General features: G+C 37.9%; 2 protein-coding genes across 2 annotated transcripts in view; one reads left to right on the top strand and one right to left on the bottom strand.

The window, feature by feature from the left end:
* LOC113231410 (runt-related transcription factor 2) overlaps positions 1-1879 on the top strand; it is a 57187-nt gene extending 55308 nt beyond the window's left edge. Inside the window, exons 5-6 of the mRNA XM_026465720.1 lie at positions 1040-1201; positions 1395-1879. Of these exons, the coding sequence (XP_026321505.1) occupies positions 1040-1201; positions 1395-1879 (647 nt within the window). The remainder of the gene's footprint in view (positions 1-1039; positions 1202-1394) is intronic.
* Positions 1880-2301: 422 nt separating this feature from the next.
* The window catches only part of LOC113231549, a 28006-nt gene continuing 13598 nt past the window's right edge, over positions 2302-16709 (bottom strand). Inside the window, exons 7-17 of the mRNA XM_026465871.1 lie at positions 9781-9929; positions 8063-8248; positions 6964-7070; positions 6259-6426; positions 5694-5830; positions 4694-4854; positions 4368-4490; positions 3681-3780; positions 3460-3606; positions 2844-3087; positions 2302-2451 (exon numbers count right to left, since the gene is read on the bottom strand). Coding sequence (XP_026321656.1) covers positions 2405-2451; positions 2844-3087; positions 3460-3606; positions 3681-3780; positions 4368-4490; positions 4694-4854; positions 5694-5830; positions 6259-6426; positions 6964-7070; positions 8063-8248; positions 9781-9929 — 1569 coding nt within the window. The 3' untranslated portion in view covers positions 2302-2404. The remainder of the gene's footprint in view (positions 2452-2843; positions 3088-3459; positions 3607-3680; positions 3781-4367; positions 4491-4693; positions 4855-5693; positions 5831-6258; positions 6427-6963; positions 7071-8062; positions 8249-9780; positions 9930-16709) is intronic.

Raw genomic sequence — 16709 nt, 5'->3', positions numbered from 1 at the left:
GTTACCATGCTGGTTTGCCACTTAGAGGTCCCGGATTTGATTTCTGGGCCGGGATAAATATTTGTATGGTTTACATTTATTTGTCTCGTGAGTTTGGGTGTAATTTGTGATTATTCATGAGTGCCCGTAGCACACGCGACTCGGTTTCCCTAGTACGAGGCTATGAGTGTGTACGTGTGTATCTATTTATTTATTAAAAAGTTTGTTGTTATTATTGTCAACGTAGCTGCGATTCTTACCTGCTCTTACCAACTGAGCTACTGATCGAGCCTATAAGATTTTGATGTAAGATATTTTTCTTCTCTCAACCTACCAGAAGGCTAACAGAGATGTAACTATGTTAATTGCAAAAGGTCATTCCAGCGAAGGTGACACCGTGGGGCAAAAAATAAATTACACAGTCTGCTATTAATTTTATCACTAGAATATGCCCAATGAATCCTCCCGTCACAAAATGGTGTCCGATCTTCCCGTCACATCTTAGCACATGAATAAAAAAAAACATATTATGTATTAAACAAACATATATCAATTATGAAAATCTTGCTGAACAAAATATTAATTATTTGTCTCAATCTTGGCAGTTAAGCCATCAACTCAAAAAGGCGAATTTCGTGGGCGTATCACCCGTCACACTTAAAAAATTAAAAGTTGAGGGTATAAAAATAATGTCATAAATTTATGTAAATAAATATTTGCGATTTAAATGCTCTTCTGGCTTCGTGATATTTTCATTTTAAATATGGTTGGGTGACACTTATTAACGTTTGAAAAAAAAAACGAGTCAAAATGTCCCAACTGACGGCAGTTTGGAATGGCCCAATAATTACTTTTAGTGAATATCATAATGTTTTTATCCGATCGAAGGATTTTTTTGCGTTTTCGATCTTTGTATCAATAATAATAACTAGTAGAATTTTTGCACAAACATCAATATTATGGTAGCAAAAACGTCTTGACAATTAATAAAAGTAAATATTAAAACGGTTGTACTAACTGGTTTATGACAACGTATACATTTTGTGTTTTATTGCTCCAGGCATAGCACATCAGTTAGCGGGTCTACCTAGCGGAGAATGGGGAGCTCTAGGCCGGCACTATCCTCCACCACTGTTGCCGACTCCCTCGCATTTCACGCCTCACGTATTGCCGCCGCACGCGCAACCTCCCCATATACAGCCGCTTACGGCTCTCGACACAGGTACGTTATGCCAAAATTTGTTCAAAAGCATCGTATAGTAATACTTTATGACATTTTTGTACCCTTAGATTGACCGTTATAATTTTGACAGTTTGATTAACCAAGAAAAGAGAAGAGGGCTCAGAAACAAAAAGTATATGTAGATAAAATTGTGAACCTAGAGTATAATTTAATATAAATTTGTGTTGTCTAGATATAGCGTCAGAAAACACGACGACGATGCACGCGCACAGCACAACGAGTCCAGCGACCTCTCGGCCTGGTTCACCTCAGGACGACGACATATCCGTGACCGCGTCAAGCAGCCCCCCGCCTGACGACCGACCTGGAGCTTTCACTTCAGTCACCAGAACTCGAAAGCCCCTCCAACCACTGCCTGCACCATCCAGTCTTTTCCACAGCGCTTTAGCCGCTCAGCTATTTCTCAATTCCCCTCTCCTCCCTACTCCTCCAGCTTGGCTGTACTCACAACTCTACGGAGGCTACGACTGGTGGTTAAGGCCACCTCCGCCTCAAGAAGACTCTAACTCAAGTCCTGACAGAGAAGAGGAGGCAAATTCTAACGCCTCGGGGAAAAAGAGACCAGCATCACCTGAGTGGAACGACCAAGTTAGAACGCGCAGCAAATCACTTATTACTTCTGATAAAAGACCCGTTGATGTCTGGCGTCCGTATTAGTCAGTTTCATGGCAAATACAGGAAGAAATAGTTTACGGTGTTCGGCTAGTGTACCGTCCTCAGTGTTTGAACCGTTATAAAGTGGACACGTCTTGGTAAACTCGTGTAAGGTGGCATACGAATTCGTTAGACTAGTGTACTGTCAATAGGTAGGTGTTTTTACGTTAGATAAAATAAATGTGAATTTCAAATCGTACGTTTAAAGAAATTGTTGACTGTATTATAAGATAATGCAAAACCTGTAAATAAAGTTACCGAAATTTTTCTATAAATGTGCGTTTTTGTTTCTTTTTCGAATTATCGGCTTTTGAAGTATGAATGACAATGAAAACATTTTTCACACGTACAAAAGTATATTTATAAAAATTATCTTATAAAGTACAATATGGTCTACAAATACACCATGATTTTATGTTCTCATTAGTGAAAAGGAGCTATATGAAATTGTAATATTTTGATGGGAAATCATCAAAAAAGCACATTGCGTAACATTGTCGTCTTCAGGCTGTTCATCTTCAAATTACGTTACACGTCCAAGACAGTCGCCACAGAACAATTAACAGCTGAAGAAACTGCGACAAAATTAAATAAATGGTTAGTTTTGGGTATAATTTTTACGTCGAGTGTACTACTAATCTTTATTGATCATCAATAATGATGATGATAATCAAGGTGATAATGATGATGGTGATGATACTTGTAATCCAAATTTAAGAGTTACTTACGACCCGCTCGTTAAAGACCAGTGAACCCTTTGACAGTTTAAATGCAAGAAGTATACAGAATGTAATAAATGATTCCAATATATCAATAGGATATTATCATATCCATGAATGACACTACAACTTTATGTCGTCTACACAATTCTATTGATATCGAAATGCATTCTATCTCGAAAAATGTAAAGGTTGTAGTTCAGTGTCAAAGACGCTATGAATTAGATGTTGATGCAAATCTGACTTACCTGCGGATTTTAGGTCCACGTATTTCATTAGTTCTATGAGCCCGTTGTAAATTTCCTCTGAAGTATCTAAAATGCCATGCGCAGGTAAGAGAAACCTATTTTCCTTGTCTCTTAACTCCACCATGTATGAGAATGGGATGTCCAACTCTCCATAACTCCAGTCGATGCTTGTGCCTGCCGCGTAATACATGAGGTCTTTTGTGCTACCAACTTTATAAGTTCTACCGTGAGTTTCGAAAATAGCCTGAAAAAAATAATATTTTAATACACAAAACCGATGTACTTGTCGTTGACTTCATACACTTAAACATTCACATTGATAGTATAAGTGGGATTATGATTACGGCTGTCGAAGATGAATGTGGTAAGTATGAGAAGAATGGTTGAGTCTAACCAATGACATTCTTCTAGAAGGTGCATTTTAAAGACCATCCTAAATTTTGGTCCGCACCATGGGAAAGTGGGAAGTGAAACAAATTTTAATGAGTATGGAATACCAACACAATGTATGTGATACCATGTCAATGGTTTTTTGAGTAATAAATCAGTTGTATAGCTACGCCGCTGATTCCTGTGAGAAGAAAGTTTTGAAAGTATTAGAAGTTAAATATAGTACCTTGGACATTAGAGTACCGCCTTCTAATAGGCTGACGTAATCTGGACAGACTTCGTCAGTGTGTCCCCATGGGAAGAGAATCACTTCACCGTAGCTGTGAAACGACAAGAAAACCTTGAAGGTATTAGCAGCTGTCATTATAGCATTCTGCAAAAGACATAAATAAAATAGAATAAGGTCAACTAAAAAAAAACTGATTCAGAACACTAAACTCTGCTTACTTTAATTGCCAGTGTTTCTGGCTCTGAAAACGGTTTCGATCCTCTGAAGAAAACGTTACTAGGTTCATCTGAAGAACCTTCATCTTTGCCCCAGCCGTAACTGAAAAAATATCGTAGTTCCAAATAAGTTTGATGAATTTTAGGATTAAGTGGAAAAAGCAATAAGTACTAATACAATTTTAAAATATATATCTACTACTTCATTTCATTGGTGTCCGTAGTTATTGAGCTTCTGACGTTCTTAACTAAAAGCAGATTGGTCATTCGGCTGTGCAATATTTTTTTTATGAATGTGTGGACTTGAATAATAACGCATAGAATGATAGTTTCATATCAAACGAACTGTCACAAGTGAGGCAAAAATCAAATTCATGTAGGCTAGTTTTAGTAGTAGGTTAATTTTCGGTTTTAGTGAATATTTATATAAAAATACAAGTTGAAACGCGTTACTGCCTTGTGGAATGTGATGTTAGTATCTATTTTATGTTTGCCTGACGTATTTTTACACTCATTTACCGCACATTTCGTCATTTTTAGCTAAAATTATTGATCTGTTTGCGGTGCAAGTTGACCTTGAGCACTGGAGGCCCGCCCGCTCGTGTAGGCCCTTTTGGCGCGCTTCAATTTGCCTCACTTAGCGTGTGCGGACTAGGTTTCTATGCGTTATTATTCTAAGTGTGTGGATACCTGAAATTTCTGTTAAGGTCGACGCCGACCGTTTTTCCGGTAATTCGCCGATTCTTTCGCCACATTCTGTCAGTAGTATGCGTAAATTCGTATCCGTCTGGATTTATGACCGGAAGGAAATACCTGTAACGGTACTGGAATTAAATAAATTTAATGTTTCTGATCATTATTGAAGTATTACGAATACAAAACATAAGTAAACCAATGGCTCAGGGATAGAAACGATTAAAGATTTAGCAATTTTATGTCATTGGCGCAGCTTAAAACTGATATGTAAGTTGCAATACGCGTCTACAGATGGGTTAAAGTTTTTTTTTACTACGGACCAGTCTTTATTGGTGAAGTACGGAAGATTATTTTTGTAGTTCTTAGTGATTTGGTCGGCGAGGTAGGTGACCACGGCAGGAGTAATCCACTCTCGGGCGTGGATGCCGCCGTCGATCCATACACCAACGTTGTCTCGATGCCCATTTGATATCTTCAGCATCTGATCGAATTAATAGAGAAGAAATTAAGAGAAATAATCCAAATAAGATAGTTGCACGTACTTAATTTTAATTCAATAAAAGCGAAAGGACGAAACAAATTGGAAATTTGAATAAAGTTAACTTTTATACCCTAAGATTTTCGTTACAAATCAATTTCACTTGATAGAAATTGAAAATGTGGACGAGAATAAAACACGCTTGTCTAGAAGATAACAGTTCATTCTACCTTTAAGAATATTCAGGTTACACAATTCAGGAATGCCGAATATGGCAAAGAGTTCTACTTAGTTGTACGCATAATGACCGTCAACCGAGTAAATCGCTTTGTATAAATTGATGGAATATCTAGAGAAGGATGAAATGTTACGCTGCGTCTAGTTGCCCACTTATTTAAAGGAATGAGAAACTAGGTTAACCCTACGATTTCGAGAATATGAAGAATTCTACAGGATATATCACGGAGACTGTGTAATGGAATTACACGATTTAATTCTGCTTTCTCCTTTCCGTTGCTGGGGGACTAGACGTAGGCTTGGGTTCCACCCCTGTGTTGTGGATATTATACAGATTTGTAGGAAGCGTTACGTTTTTGACATTTATGTGGCGAACTGCTATGGAGTGGAATTCTCTGTGTGCAGACTTATTGCCTGAACATTATAACCCGGGCCTTTCAAGGCGAGAGTGAATAGGCATTATTTAGGTATGCATGCTCCATCGTCGACCTCATCGTCACTTTCCGTCAGGTGAGATGCAAGTCAAATGCGCTTTTATATATTATTTTATAAAAAATAATAGAAAACAATAGGTTGTGATTGTAATTAAAGATAGTTGCACTAACCATTATAGTTCTGCCTTCAACAGATTTTCCAATTTCATGGACAGAACAAATATTAGGATACTCAGTAGCCAGATCATCCATAAAATGATAAATTATATCCAGCCGATGATACTGGTTCCAAGACATCTTCCGGTTATCTATTATACATATATGTCTTTAATTAGTGCACCTGTTTCTGAGAATATTTTATGATATCAAGTGAAGAGACGATGAGAAGTGATACGCCCACTCATACCAATTGCAGTGCCACTCAAGAACTTTAAATCGCAAAGATTTGAGGGGTACTGCCACTGCACCCATCATCCTGAGACATAATTGATCAGCACTTTACTCTTCAAAATTGGAACGGAGTAATGCTCACATGAGTGCTTGGCTGTGGGTACAGTACCTCAAAGGGCAATATCCGCCACGAGAAACTCTACTGTTACTAATAAATGTAGTAGTTAAGGGATTAAATTACTTTATTTTGTTCCTATCCAGCGCTAAAATGGATTTCATAACGATTGCGATGATAATAGTAACAATGTGTTACTGTACAACTTTAAGTTCATTTTGAATAAGTTACCAGCAGCGACAATTTGAGTTTGTTGAACTTGAATACAGGCGTGGACATCAGAAATGACTACTGTATAGGGTATCTCTTTCCCGTTGAGCTTTCTGATCACAGAAAGCGCGTTATCAGCTTCCACCTCGATGTCCATCACGTGAGTATCTTCCCTCCAAATGTTAAGAACTGCAAAAATACAAATAACCCGATAAACTAAATCCTTAAGGCTAAAGTTACATCGCAAACGTCAGTCACTATTGTAGCCTGGAATGATATGCTTGGAGCGCATATTTTTCGCAAATTGTTCATACATTTGATCCAGACCACTATTCAGGCCGTGATTTTGTAATTTACGTAATTAATAACAGTAACTATTTATTTCTTTCTTAATTTTGGCGCAGTATTTGTGGAGAGTAATGTAAAGTACGAGAGTAGACAGTATTGGGTAGGCATGGCGTAGGGTGGATATTTTAAGATAGTGAATGATGTAGACTAGAATGCTGCATTACCAAACATTTGTTGTTTAGTTACCGATACATTTCAAAGACAAAAAAGAGCAAAATAGGATATTCTAATAACCATCCAATTACAAATAGACAGAAATGAGATCCATCTTCGACCATGGAGTTGTAAAGGTTTGAACAAAAGATTAATGATTCACACTTTTAAGAGTTAAAGTTTGTTCACGAACAGAAATTACTTTATCCTAGGATGTCTGCTCACCTCCAGAGGAGTCCAAGGTTTTGATGAATTTTCTTTGTTCATCGTTTATTAATTTCACTTCCCAAACTTGAGTGTTGGATAGATCGTCTATAAGCGGTGCCATTTTATGTGTTTTATGAATAATTATAAAAAAAGATCCGATATTTTTGTATTTTTACTGATGATTTCAGGGAAATTGCTTGTTTACAGTTTGTTTGACAGATGATTGACAGAATGCTCTTTTTAATTTATTAAATCGAATAAAAGCTTTCTGGAATGCCTACTATACATTTTGTTGTAGTTTAAAAATATTTCTTCTATATTTATACTAATTGTTTCATTTTCTCGGCTGATCCCTTTCTTCTCTCTCTTTTAGTACTTATTCCCGTTTCCAAATTATCCTTTTATAAATGTCCCGGTTTTAAAGTCAAAAGTCAAAAACTTTGTAAAAAAGTAAATTTGAAACGATAATCGCGAAAAGCTAAGAATAAAAAACTACACGAAGACTTAGGGTCGTATTCTAGAACTCTACTCAATGCTCAAGTCAGGACTTGAGTATTGCAGTGAGCACTGAAAATCATACTCAAGTCCTTGCCATTAGGGTCGTTTTTCCAGTGCTTGAAATCATACTCAAGTCTGCTCAAATCCTGACTTGGGCATTGAGTAGAATTCTGGAATACGACCCTTAGAGTCTAGGAAAGCAGTGTGATTCGAGAGCACATACGTAAAAGTTAAATATTTAAAGCAACTTAGAGGCGAACAGACTTACAGCAGATCAATTACAGATAGAGTTTGCGATTACCGACAGAGAAGTTCGGTTGTTTCCACCTCTGGATGACGTGCACTCTGTCTCGGCACACGAGACTCTCGTGTAATAGTCTCCAATGGTGGCACCTAAGACAGCGGAATTACGTTCCAGTGTTCCCACCGAAAAGCGACAAGTCGAAACAACGTCAGGTTTTAGTCGGAATGTGTCCGATATAACCATTCGTTTCCCCGGAGGGTATCCTTGAGGATTTCCTGATGTTAAAAAAAAAGAATCTTTCCACTTCATCAGAATCAGCTACCTAGTGTTGGAACTATTGCGTTCGTATTAGAATTTAGAGAGTGATTATATTACCATGCAGTGGTGCTTTTGGGAATGGCGTAGCCAGGGTTTTCGGCGACCAATTTTATTTCTGGATAGCTGTCGATGAACTCCAACAGCGCAAACAAGCTGTTTAAAATCTCGTTGCCAGTCTCTTCTATCTCTTCACATGGCACCTTGAATCTACATTTACTGTTTTTGTTGTAATAGTCTTCAAGTCTGAAAATTCCTAAGCGTGCCGTACAAATCTGGCGAATGCGTCGCGAAGGCTCGCGAGCTGCATGCGTAAAGCAATCGGTTCGCGTGCCGTTCGCGCGCTATCTATGCTTGCCTTGCGTGAGATGTGATTAGAAAGGCCCACTCAACTACACGCGCGCATTGAACATGCAGCGCATTGGCCAAATTTGTGCGCATCCTCACTTAAAGAGGGACACTAAAGACAATAACAGGTAGGTATTGCATGTAACTTATCTGTTATCCTTAACATCAATGTACAAATTTATGTGATGTATTGAAAATGATTGTGGATTATTTACGAGTAAATTAAAGTTCAAAAAGAATAGAATCAAATTAGGAATGAATGAATTATATGAAATATTTTTTATTGCACATAAAATGATTTAAATATTAAATTATTAACAGCGGCCTTAATTGCTATGAAGTAATATCTTCTGGGTAATCTTAGATCCGACATTTTTGAGATTAAGGCTACCTTTCCACCAGAGATGTAGTGGCGAGGCGGTGCAAGGATGTGTAGTGGCACTGTGAAACGGTGTGATGTTTTACACCAACGCTGTGCGAGGATGCGTTACGAACTCTTTTCAGCTATGCGCGGGCTACGGTGTGGTCGAGTGAGCGGTGGCGATATGTCAGTATCAGTTAGTGTCATACTTTCAGTAGCTCTAGTTTCCTACACCCGTTTGCACACATTCCTCGCCCGTATCCCTCGCACACATTTCTCGCTATTTTGTATATATAAACACTTCGCTCGGCTAACCCTTTTCCCCCGAAGCTGCGCTAAGCGAACCTAGGAAAATGAAGTAATCCTATTGGCGGATTTTTTCCTCGCACACTGCTTCGCTACCTCGCACATCTCTGGTGGAAAGGAAGCCTTAAAAAGGGTGAATCAGCATCTGCATCTGAATACGCCGATAATCTGCTTAAATTAAAATATCCGCATCCGCATCAGCCTCCGCATTCATCGATACTGATATGTATTGCGGAACTTCGAGCCGTGATATGACCTAAAAGGCGCACGAATAATTTAGAAACCTCCCAGAAACAGAGGGTAAGCCGAAAAAGCAGCTCAGCTGCAAATGTAGCTTTGATAAAATTCCACAACGATTAAACAGACAGATTGATTCTTTTTTTATAAATATCACAACATCATTGAAATAAAATTTTATTACAATACCAAAGAAAATAGAAACCATTTTCATACAGATAGACTGATGTACATTTATGCTTTTTTTTTAATATACATATGAAATCAGCAACCTCATCAGCATCCACTGATGTTAAGGTACAAAATCAGCATGAAACCTGCATCAGCAACAACCCTGGTAAGTATTAACTGCACAGCCACATGACCCCGTTGTCACCCTGTATAAGATTAAATTTCGAAAATGTTGTTGCTAATAAATGCTATAAAGAAAATGTAGAGGAATATCACAACGGTACCCAAGTAACGTACTGTGCCTAAAGTAAAAATTCTCAATACAACATTAATGTAAGAAGAAAATAGAAATAACCTGTCTTTTTTGCTTCTGAGTTCAATGAGGTAGCAGTAAGGTATACCGACAACTCCGTGACTCCAGTCATTGCTAGTGCCCGATGCTTGGTACATCATATCTTTGGAAATGCCTACCTTGTATACTCTGCCATTAGTTCGATGGATTGCCTGTTACAAAAAAGTGTTCAGGAAAATCAAAAGCCATTTCGCAGTTTTATTGTAATAAGGCCAAATTTGCAAAAGGCCAATTTTTGAGGACAGACGTTTTAAGATTTTTTAATTATTAATAAAACATATTATATAATGTAGTGTAGTGTAGTAATGTAGCTTAGCCCGACATGCGTCCTAGAGACACGGTGTCCGTAATGATTCTGGACCGATGGTCGATTCACCGGAAATACAGCGGATTCTTTAGTAGCATTTAAAATGCAGAAGAGTCTATATAGATTTTCGATCATTCCATCATACAATGACAAATCGAGCTTAACGATTTAGTGTAATAGGAACTGTCGATAGGCGTTGACTGATCTCATTCTAATTCATCGACTTTAGGTTAGGCGGTGTGGTAACACCATTAACCCGTCACGCGTTCTAGAGACACACAGGTGTCCGTAACGATTTTGGTACTGTAGCGTTATAGAGCCACACAGCGTTTCTAACGTACAGCTGTTTTCGTCAGTTTAAAAAGTAATTAAATTATTATTTCTTTTATAAATTTAATTCTTGTTATGATTATTAATAAAGATCGAATACACAAAAAAGTTTCTTCAACCCGATGGGACTCGAACCTATTACCACACTGTATCGTAGCTCTGCTCTAACCAACTGAGCTACAGGTCAAGTTATCGAGCTCTCGAAATTCGCCTGTGCGTTTTTGTTAAAGATGGACATGATGTATTGGATTTTTCGGCATTCATCGCCGCTAGTCATCGTGAGAGACGTAACGGCACACTGGCGTTGCGTCGGTTTTGCGGCGTCGCAACTTTAACTGCCTCCGTGGCCGAACGGTTACCATACCGGACTGCCACGCAGAGGTCCCCGGGTTCGATTCCCGGGCCGGGGAAATATTTGTATGGCCTACATTTATTTCTCTCGTGAGTTTGGGTGTAATTTGTGGTTGTCTATGTGTGTGTCCATGGCACCCGCGACACAGGGTTTCCCTAGTGCGGGGCTATGTTGAGTGTGTGCGTTATTATTATATATTATTATAACTGCGTTGATTTGAACGAGGTGAGTGCCACACGAGCTATTCCGTCGACATTGTTTCAATGCATCGTGTGGCATGTCGTTCAGATTTATATGTGTACCAGTGGCAAGGCGTGATAATTTTTGTTAGTAAATCCAGTTAAAAAATCACCTACCTTAACAAAACTTTTTTCGTAAAAGGCGTACATAGTATAATAATCGAATTGGACTAAAGAGGTCATATACAAATAAATAGTAAAGAAAAAAACAAAAAATGTACTGTTAAAAAATCTTGAAAAGTAGTCTTGGCGAAACTTAAAACAACACTTATTAACAGACAAGACACTAGTAAAGTTAATTTAACTGATTCCATAACGCTAAATATAACATTTATTACTTTATTACATTATTTTAACAATGAATTACATAAACAAACTTTCATATCGCGAGAACTGCGACAAGTGAATCGAATTGTTGCCACTTTGAGCATTTCCTTTTGAGAGGAATATTAGCCGCGTTTGCAGGCGGACGTGCCTTCCGCAAATTGTATTAAAATTTTAATAACAATAAATTCAATAACTGTGTCAATATAGCTTCCGCGTAAATCTGTGTCAGCGCATGATGATCGTGCGGTTATTGGTGTTACGTTAAGATTACTATAGTGAATTTAGATTCTAAAATGGATAGTCCATTTAATCGGAGTACGATGACAACCAGAAGCTCATCCCAGAAACGACAAGTAGAAGAAGCCCCAACTCCCATACCAACAATTGAAGCAGTATCAACTGCAGAAATAGAAAAGTGGCTATCTTCAATCGAGCAATGCCTGAACGATATATGCGGCATTGCAAATGGTAAACTCAATTCAGAACAAAAACTTAAAATAAGTAGCATAAGCGTTATGGGAGGAGTTTCCCAGTTAGCCGTAAAATATCAGTTCCTTAAGCAAAAATACGTTTCATCTCAAATAATTATCCAGAACCACAATGATCAGAAAGGAATCTCTGTCCAAATTGAAGACCAACTTGAAGGTTTGAAAGAATGCATACGATCAGCTCCAAAGATAGCAGCACAGAATACATCTTTTGCGGACGTTGTTAAAAAGGGGTATAACTCAATTGTACGTCCACCAGCAGCATTATTGTTTATCCGACAAATAAAGAGAAATCAAGCGAGGACACAAAAAAGCTCATCCAAACCATAATTAAGCCCGAAGAATTGAAGATGCATATCCGAGGCATAAGGAAAACTAAGCATGGAGGTGTTATAATAAGCGCTGAAGGAAAAGATGACCTTGAGAAGCTGAAGCAATCCGAGCAACTAATAAATTCAGGGCTAAAAGTAGAAGACAAAATTAAAAGGAGACCAAATATAATATTATTAAGAGTGCTCACCTCTATTCCAGAGAATGAGGTGCTGGAGTGCCTATTTGAACAGAACATATCTGACAAATATTCACAAGTGCAACGCGATAAGTTGTTAAGCTCGATCAAGTTGAGCCACAAATCTGGTAAAAAGGACTCATCATATTGCAACTTTATATTAGAAATACCAGCAGATATCAGAAGCATGATCGTCCAACAGGAGCGAGTGTTTATTAACTGGACATCCTGCCCCGTTAGAGACTTCACGATCGTAACTAGATGTTACAAATGTCAGCAGTATGGGCATTCTGCAAAATACTGTCGAGATGCCGACTCCACTTGTGGTCACTGCGGCTGCGTAGGTCATCCAATTAAAGATTCCTCGAAACTGCAAGAACAACCTAAGTGCGCTTCTTGTCAGCGGTACAACAAGCCAGGCCAACACAAGACGGGAGATACGCTGTGCCCAGCGAGAAAAAGTGCTGAAGCTAGATATTTCAACTACATCGATTATGAGGGCGCCTAAAGCGACAAACAGTAAGACCATATAGCACGGAAATGTGTAATGTAACAAACGATTTTGTAAATGACATAGACTCTTCCTTAGAATATGAATCTTTTACGTGTGACCCTGAAAGATGTTCTACGCTTATTCCTAATATCAAGTGTAGCCATAATATTTTATCACAAAACATCCGTAGTATTAACTGTAATTTTAATAGTTTGGTAACCTTATTAAGTCAGATTAATATTGATATCGATATAATTGTATTAATTGAATGCTGGTTATCTTTTGCACCCTTCACTCCCCAATTATCTGGATATGACGCATATTCTAATAAAAAAACTAATATTTTACAAAATGATGGTGTTACCTTATATATTAAAAAAATATTACTAATATTATAACAGAGGAACCCGCCATTGTAGACGGTAATTGTCTCATTACGAAGATTGGAAACGATACCCCGATAGTGGCCATTTACCGTTCTCCTTCTTATCACAATATTACTAACTTTTTAGAGTCACTTGTTAATATTTTACGAAATCTAACCCCTTTAAAATATATATATGATTGGTGATTTAAATATGGACATTAAGTCGGGAAATATTGACCATAATTCACAAGAATATTTAACATTTGCAGCCTGCTTCGGCTATTTACCGACCCATATTCTTCCAACCAGAAAGGAAAATTGTTTGGATCATATACTCGCCAGAACTAATATACCCATGAAAACTTTAGTATTAAACTCTTCCGTGACTGACCATAATTCTGTATTATTGTGTCTGTAAAAATGTTATAATAAGTCTGACGTTATCACAAACAGACCACGCTGCAAAATGCCGGAGTGATACATGACCTAGACAACTTACACTTAGCGCCTATTTACGATACAAATGACGTGAATATATCAACAGAATACAGGGTCCGTCCCAAAAGTATCGAACATTTTTTTTGGGAGTGTTGCCGAACGGCGGGAAGCGCTCCGCTTGGCAACAGAAAGTGGTGGGGGGATCTAGCCGATACAGCGCGATCGGTCCCAGTTGGCTCCGAGCACCTGGAGCGGCAGGACGTGCGTTCGCGTAGAGCTCTAAACGACACCTCGTCGAAGTTTTTAAAAGTAGCGCGATGACGGATCCGTTAGAACAGAGGTACGCAGTGAAATTTTGTGTTCTACTCGGCAAAAATACTGTGGAAACCAACGAGATGATTAAACAGGCCTTCAAGGACAAAGCCTTGTCCGAATCCTCGGTCAGGAAGTGGCACAAGATGTTCCGTGACGGAAGGGAAGAGGTGACCGACGAAGCCCGCTGGTCCCGCAGCCTCCCTACAGTCCTGACGTCGCCCCGGCAGACTTCTTCTTGTTTCCCAGCATCAAGTCGAAGCTCAAAGGCAAGCATTGGGGCACAATTAAGGACATCCAAGAAGCTACGACGAGGGCGCTGAAGGACCTACCCGTTGACGTCTTCCAGGGGGCCTTCCGGGCATGGGAAACTCGCCTACAAAAGTGCATCGATGCTGAAGGGTGTTATTTTGAAGAGTACTAATGTATGGTACCGATAAGTTCAATAAAAGTATTTTTCCTGAAAAATGTTCGATACTTTTGGGACGGACCAGATATTTTATTTCTTCCTTAACAAAAATTATTGACAGAAATACACGTACCACTTTGTTATCACGACGAAATAAAATTATTAAATCATGGATTACTCCTGGACCTTTACGCTGTATAAGGTATCGTGATAATCTTCATAAAAAGTTAACGAAAAATCCCGAAAATGAAGTTCTTAAAATAACTTATTTCAGATATCGTAATTACTCTAACAATTTACTTAAGAAAGTAAAACGAAAATATGAACAGACAGAAATACAAAATGCAGGTTAAAACAAGAAAAAAACAGCGCCCTCCAAGCATGGCTATTTCGCGCTCTTTTACCCTATTTGATACTGACGAATCTGAAGTAGAAAAAAACATCATGACTCTGAAAAATGACTGTGCTACTGGAATTGACAAAATACCCTGTTCATTCATCAAGATATTCAAGCAACACTTAATACCACCACTTACGTATTTATTCAACCAGTGCTTTGTAACAGGAATATTTCCCCATATATTAAAAAAGGCCCTTATTACTCCGGTTCATAAAAATGCGGATAAGAGTTGCTTTGATAACTATCGCCCCATAGCCATACTTTCGTCTTTTTCTAAAATCCTAGAAAGACTTATCTATAATAGGCTAATAAAGTACTAAGAGAAGAACGGACTCCTGGCAACTACACAATACGGTTTCAGAACTAACAAATCGACTGACGACACAGTGCATGAACTGACTGACTACGTTGTAAGACACAAACATTAAAAAAAAAGAGCTTAGCCATATTCCTAGACCTCGCAAAGGTTTTTGATACAGTCTCAATTACAATCCTCCTCGAAAAATTATACTACTTGGGTATAAGCGGTCAGGCACATAATCTTCTGAAAAGTTATTTAACTGACAGGACTCAGCGCGTTAAGATACATGATACAGTAAATGAGGAAGTGATCGCCGAATATGGCGTCCCGCAAGGAAGTATACTAGGACCTTTGCTTTTTCTCGTTTTCATTAATGATTTATGCCTCCTCCCCCTACCAAACAATAGTAAAATAATATCTTACGCTGACGACACTGCTTTGTTATTTAGTGCCGAAAATTGGACTATGTGTCAGTCACATTAGCCCAATCGGGCTTTGACACAACTTACCGACCCTGAACACTGATAATACAAAATACTTGACTTTTTCCTATAACTCACTCTCCCAACTGACTTTAAAATCACATTCAATATTAGCGCATAACTGTTTTGGCTCGGTAGAAAGTACCTATATATGTCCTAAACTTAGCAGCACAAACACAATTAAATATTTAGGCATCACAATAGGTATTTGAACGTCAAGGCCCATATTGAAACTCATACGGCTAGAGTACGAAAATTAATTTATATTTTCAAAAATTGGTGGAAAACTGCTGAAAACTGTGTATTTGTCTCTTTGTCAGTCGTTATCTGTGTATTGCTTAACGACTTGGGGACACACATAAAAACACCTTGCTAAATCTAGAAATAGCACAAAGAGCCATTCTGAAAGTCAGCACATTCCGACCACTTCGTTTTCCCACTGCAGAACTCCTTACTAAATGTGATGTACTTTCTATACGTCAGTTGTTCATACTAATAACCGTAACAAAAAAACATACACTAACGTCCTATATCCCCTCACTCCAAACCAGCAAAAGACGAGCAGACATTGTTTGTACCACTGAACGGTTTCGAACTGCACACTCCCATAGATTCTTTCGCTTTCTTGGTAGCTTTTTTTATAATAAAATAAATCGTTTACTATGTATATATCCTATGAATAAGTTTCAATGTAAGAAAACCATTAAAAGACTGGTTAAAAGGATTAAACTACAATGATATCAAAAATTTAGTATCTGTTGTTACGTAACATTAATAATAGTTAAGATGCTAACTAATATAATTAGTTATTGAACTAAATATGTTGAAAATATGTTGACTAACCAGTATGTTATAAGCACTGATTTGGATACCTAAGATACAAGTAAGCAATTTTACTTAGTATAGGTATCACCTAGATTAACTTGCACTACTGAACCTTAATTAAAGTTATGTAAATAAACAATAATATCACTGTTTGCGATAGTCTGGCCAAAATATGTAAACAAAAGGTTATTTAATAAGATTCATGTATTTAGGTTAAATTTTTATACAGAATAAATTTATCTTTATCTTTATTTTTACTTTACTTTTTAATTGAAACTGCTAATTAACACGAGCTTCTCTTTCCTTTACGTAGGCTAGGCCTAGTAAAATAAAACACCTAAACAAACATTTTTG

Source organism: Hyposmocoma kahamanoa, unplaced genomic scaffold, assembly GCF_003589595.1.
Source record: "Hyposmocoma kahamanoa isolate Upper Pololo Valley unplaced genomic scaffold, ASM358959v1 65, whole genome shotgun sequence".
Taxonomy (NCBI): domain Eukaryota; kingdom Metazoa; phylum Arthropoda; class Insecta; order Lepidoptera; family Cosmopterigidae; genus Hyposmocoma; species Hyposmocoma kahamanoa.
Note: the sequence above shows the minus strand (reverse complement) of the source record. Positions and strands in the feature narration are given on the sequence as shown.